Source organism: Homalodisca vitripennis, chromosome 2, assembly GCF_021130785.1.
Source record: "Homalodisca vitripennis isolate AUS2020 chromosome 2, UT_GWSS_2.1, whole genome shotgun sequence".
Lineage (NCBI taxonomy): Eukaryota > Metazoa > Arthropoda > Insecta > Hemiptera > Cicadellidae > Homalodisca > Homalodisca vitripennis.
In genome coordinates, this window is record NC_060208.1 from 100,320,093 (window position 1) to 100,326,092 (window position 6,000).

The window sequence follows — 6,000 nt, forward strand, 5'->3', positions numbered from 1 at the left end:
TAGTCAATCATAAGAGTTCACAGTTGATTGTAGATTGTCAACTCCTATTTTAAAAATAAAATGCAAAACATATTTTATGAGTGGGAATTGTTAATTGTTAATTCAACTTTGGTAATACTTGTGAGGGATAATGAAAGAGAAGCTGTGAAAAGGTGGTGATTGATCAACAAGTTAATGCCGTCAATACTTAGGATTTTAAAATTCTTTTACAATTAAAACTCTTACATATCTTAAAGAATTAACTAGAATCTGGTCTAGACTGGATATCTTACATTGACTACATTGCTAATAACATGTCCAAGGTAATTTCCATGCAAAGATAATTGTATGAATAAAGCATTAACATTTAATAAATAATATATTTTGCACTATGGTATATAACAACTGTAACTTGGTCTGGGCACATTAATATTTGTTATCAAAGATTTTTATTTTTCAAAAAACTTTTTATTTTAGCTCAAAGTTCTGAAAACATTAAAGAATAACAAAAGAACAGATCAAAACAAAAGCCTAGTGTTAGATTATGGAAAATATTAAAGAAAGTGTTACTATATCCCACTATTTAAAAACAATACATTTTTCATGGGCACTGCATACAACAGTCTCACAAAAATTTACCAATAATGAAAAATCTGTAAACAAATTAATATTGATCAATTATAGAAAATAGATAATACACAGTTAGCATATATAGTCACAACTGATCAACATTACAATTCACACTCCCTTCACTCTGCTGATCACATTTAACTGTTTGTAGCTACAAAAAATTAAGAAAATAACGTTCAATACAATAGTTAATTAAAAAAGGAAGTGCAAGACTTACCCTTCTGTTTTTGTTGCGCATTTCTACTTCTTCATTGTGCTGCCATATGATACGCACTGAAGGACCCCACTGTGGAGGCAGCATTTGGGTCTGTGAGCGCTTGGTGATGGCAGCTGCACGGTGCGTTGCATACTGAAGCAAGTAAGAAGGTCGTGCACTGGGCAGCTCTGTTACTAACATCAAGTTCCCAGGCAAGGCTGAGTCACAGACCTGTTACAAATATATGCAGGGATGTAATGCATATATGGGTTTGTAAAGGATCATTGAAGACTAATGCATAGTGTGACATGTAGAATGCTGCAGAATGTAGAATTCATGCACTGATTCTGTTTCAATTCTTTAGGAATAGTAGCGCTGGACACGATCAGTCAGAACAGTTTTGTATGTTCAGTTCACTAACCAAGCCAAATGGCTCTTGTTATTAAGTGTGTAGCCTCAATCTATTTTACAATTAATATGATATGGGAACATTCCTGTTTCATGTAAAAAATAGTATGAAATTCGATGAACGTAATGTTTGTAAATTTACGTATTTGTAAATTTATTGAAGACTTTGTTTTTGAATTTTCCTCCATACAGGTAATTTCATCGAACTAATAAATTCAATATTTTTATTGTTTAAATGTTAGTTGTTATAGAACACCAAACTCTGATATTTAAATTATCATCTCCAAATTACCATTGTTATTCAAATTAACTTTAAAAATAAAAACGTATTTAGATGTTTTGGGTATTTTAGCATTAATTTACTAAACCACAACTCAGAGTCTTTTATATAGATTTTCAATTCTAGATATTTTGTAAGTGAACCACTATAATTACAAAAAATGTAGAATCTCGTTTAGTTAATATTGTTAGTAATATACCTCAGAACCTATTCACTGACGATGGTAAGATTTTCTCTATTATATCTAAAGACCCATCAGCACCTATGAATCCAGGAGGATGTTTGTAAACTTAATTGCTGGTGTGAGGCCAATAGAATGAACTTCAATACTAAGAAGTGTCAAGCTATAACCTTTCACCATTGTCGCTCTCCAGTAATATTTGAATATACGGTACATGGTGAACCCATAGCCCTTTTTCAAGAAGTAAAAGACCTTGACATCATATAACACCCTCATTAAGCCCTGAATTCCTTACACTGCAGATCTGCGGTAGGGCAAACTGAATGCTTGGATTCATTCTGTTTCATAAGACATTTTAGTGACACAGCTACCTTGAGTGTGTACTGTACCTTTTGAGCCATATACTAGAATACGGCTCCCCAGTGTGGAATCCTCATCAGAAGTTCCTCATTGAGGAACTGGAGGGTACTCAAAGAAAATTTATCAGCATGGTGCGTATCAAGAAGGAGTTTCCCTTACCAGCATGTTCTCATTGAAGACCTGTCTCGAGATCTGGGGTTCCATTCTCTCGTGAACTGCAGTTTTTCTGCTGTGCTACTACATGAGATCCTCAACAGCAAGGTTGACTGTCCTGACTTATTGCATCTGGTCCAATTTAGGACTCCTCATCCGCCTATCCAGTGACCTGTTCGTAAGGCAACACCACCGCACTAACTATACAACAAACAGTACGATAGCCCAATTTCAAAGATCTGAAAAAAGTGTTACTAAAATTGTTTAATTTTTCCAGGACAGAGCTCAAGATAAAAATCATAAAACATTCATATTGAGAAAAAAACTGATTTTGTGGCTTCAATTAATTTGTATCACAGTATGAAATGTCTACCTTAACTATCACTTTGGGTAGTGTTTGTTGTTGTTATTTATATGTATATAATCTATTGTTATTTTAGTATTGTACTCTGCTTTATCTATAATTACATTTTTTTGTATTCATAGATTTTATTGTTTGTTCTATTTATTATCATTAATTCACATCAATTATACACAGTTTAAATTAAAAATTAATTGTGACAAAACATGAACATCTACATTCAGAAGGTAGACCATTTTCCTTACAAACTCAAACCTGTTTTATAATTATTACCTAGACCTACTGCAGTGCAGGCCTCTCTTATCTTAGCACTTTTTGAATATTGTGTATCATATTCATATATATTCAGCGGAAAGTTAGGGCTTCGCTAATTTCATGGAGGGACAAATACCGTCATTGAACTCATCGTTATTGTCTATATATATATATATATATAAAACTAAAAATACGAAAAATTTCAAGGGATAGACTTTAATAAGAGACCTACACTCCTTATTCCGATGTTTTAATTCAGTTTTTCGATTGTTTTATCCAATGGGTAGGGTACGATAAGCGGACTCGGTTTTTTATATTGAAGAATGTAACCATCGATACCTAATCTTCGCATCTCAAATCCTAGACTATCAATCGATATAAAAGTATCTATAGTCCTCAATAACAATCATATGTTTTAAATTAAAATATGAATTTAATATTTACAGTGATCAAACAAATTATTATGATTAGGAAAATTGAAAACGACCATATTTGTTTTAAGTGGTTTATAGGCTAAACTGTAAATAGGCTATTGTTTTTCGATATTTAGATTTAGGTCAATGTTGGTTTAGTTATTTTTTTATGCTATTTTGTTAAATTTATTTAATTAAATATTGTAATCTATAATACTTGTTGTTAATGAGGTATTATAATTCTTGTAATATACAATTGTTATATAATATCAAAGTTGGATAATATATTCGATAATACATAATCGTTCAATAATAACAAATGTAGACTGGTGTATTAAAATCTCTCCATTTCAAGCATGACCGTTTTTTATATATAGTGCGGGCAGATTTATAAAGAATAGACATTTTTCCACCCCTCTTAATAGGATTTGCTAACCCATTTGCTAAGAAGAGGCATTTTGACATACTAGGCTATTTATTAGTTTAATTCATTTAAATTAAAAAGTGTTATTGAAAACAAAAACTTATTAACTGTTGTTAGCCTAGTTAGCTATTTGAGAACAGACTAATAGCCTATATAAAAGTACTAGCAAAATATGATATAGCCTATGTGTAAGCAGGAATTAAAGTTGAGAGCCAAAAATGAACACATTAGGACCCAAAAACCAAACTCAAATTAGGAATAATCTTATTTAGCAGATTACATAGCTTAGACCAGTATTTCACTATATTGGTGTGTTGGTAAGTAAGCTAACCAACTTGTGGTCTACAATTCAGTTTTTGATGTAAAATAAAAATTAAGCTAGCCTACCTAATCAGAAGATTTACACACATAAACCTCACATCTAATCTGGTAACACAAACCTAACAGTGGTCTAAACTAGACTAACTTACCAAGGACCTAAACTTTTGTATCCGATATTAAAGTAATAACATTTTATTTAAAAATAACAAATTTGCAGATACGTAAACCATAACTATGGCCTAAACCACGTCTAACCTGCTGAGTTCTAATCTAACCTTAAGTAGTTAAAGTACTCCAAACTCAATGTTTTATCCTTGAAGAACCCTAGGTCTATATACTAGTTAAAATTAGAAAACATAACTTTTAACATCCTCATGGTTTGTCGAGTAGGCTAGGTAATCTTGATAACGCATAAGGCATATAATACGTACTTACACTAATTAATGTGTAATGTGATATACAAATTTACACCCTTGTAAGTATTTGGTCATAGAATTATGGGAAATGTCTCTTTTAAAGATATAATTAATAACTTACACATCTGAACACTCTTTAGTTTCCTTGTAAACCGTATAAACAAAATGTTTTGAATATTCAATCCTTAATATAGCCCTAAAAAGTTTGAGATTTTTTAAGATTAACTAATAAAAATTAAAAAAAATGTTATCTAGGCTACCATAATTCTAAAATTAACTATATGGGCATGAAAATATTTGAGGTATAATAATGATAGCATGGGGTTAAAATCAAGATGTCCCCAGTACCCTAATGTAGGCCTAATAAAAATAATAGACAACATAGTTTTACTATTAGCCTATATGTTAAAAATAGCACACAAATTCGATTTTTTACGTTTCTTAAGTGTAAAGCCAATTGGGCTGCAGTTTGACAATTTTATTGTAGCCTTCGAGAAATTGACATACAAACGGAAAAATTCTACCAGATTAGGCTAGGCTACTTATATAAACCAATTATAGAGCATGCACACTAAGTCTAGCTTATGTAACCATATGTGCAAATTGAAGACTCACCTTAAAAATATCATCTCTCGATACTCTGCAATCCAACCCGATAAGCAGTAGGGTACGATGGTCGGTAGATATTGTAACACCTATGCGACGACCAGGCCTTATAGTCTTCTGATTCATTTCATCGATAGCCTTAGCTGCAGTCTCCGGATCATAGAAACGTACAAAAGCAAATCCGCGATTCTCACCATAAAGAGTTACCATTAGACGGATGTCATACACGGGACCGACTTTGCTCATAAATTGGTACAATTCGAACTCGAAGCAATCACGTGGCAGTTTACCAACGAATACTTCACTACCCAAGGGAGGATTGTAGTTTTCATCCCCCTTCCTCGGACCTAAGATACGGCATCCGTTAACCTGTTCCCAATTAAAACCAGGAATTGAGTGATCCATATTGATTCGCCGCAGTTATAATCAGATATCACAGACGCCGTCTTCAGTTTGACCGTAATGTCCGGAGTCAGATAACGAACTGAACAAAGGAAAGAAGAAATGTAAAACAAGATGGAGTACACCTGTGCCTTGTGGTTTGTGGAGGGATGTAACGGGGAGAAAACGGTTAAAGATTCAAATTAACCAATTCTTATTGGTTCTTGCCAATCACGAAAGAACAGGTGATTGTAAGTTGGAGTCGGCGCACTCGCAACGTCACTCCCCTCTTCTGCCGTTGAAACACGACGGCGCGGAATTGTCTAACAATAATGTCGAAATTAATTGAAGAATAACCTTATTCCAAGGCATGATCTACCACAATACTAAAAGAACACAAAAACTAAATTTTGTACAATTTAATTTGTACTCATCTGTTAAACTAATTATTGTTCACATTATAAAGAGTAGATCATTTTTAACAAATTTCCTATTAGGCGGGAAATCTCATGCAGCTTTGATTTGATTGGAGAGTTTCTTCATCAAAGGCTGTGTCTTATCTACCACAAGAGACAATTCAGCGCTTTTTCGATTCGATTTATTTCGAGACAATTCGATTTATTGAAATTATTGATC

At 32.8% G+C, this 6,000-nt stretch overlaps 1 protein-coding gene across 2 annotated transcripts in view; it reads right to left on the minus strand.

Annotated features, from left to right (window-relative positions):
• Window positions 1–5,677, minus strand: part of LOC124354442 — a 32,253-nt gene extending 26,576 nt beyond the window's left edge. For both annotated transcript variants that reach the window (XM_046804890.1, XM_046804889.1), the window contains exons 1-2: window positions 4,993–5,677; window positions 827–1,036 (exon numbers count right to left, since the gene is read on the minus strand). In XM_046804890.1, the coding sequence (XP_046660846.1) occupies window positions 827–1,036; window positions 4,993–5,388 (606 nt within the window). In that variant the 5' untranslated portion in view covers window positions 5,389–5,677. The remainder of the gene's footprint in view (window positions 1–826; window positions 1,037–4,992) is intronic.
• Between the last annotated feature and the right edge of the window lie 323 nt (window positions 5,678–6,000).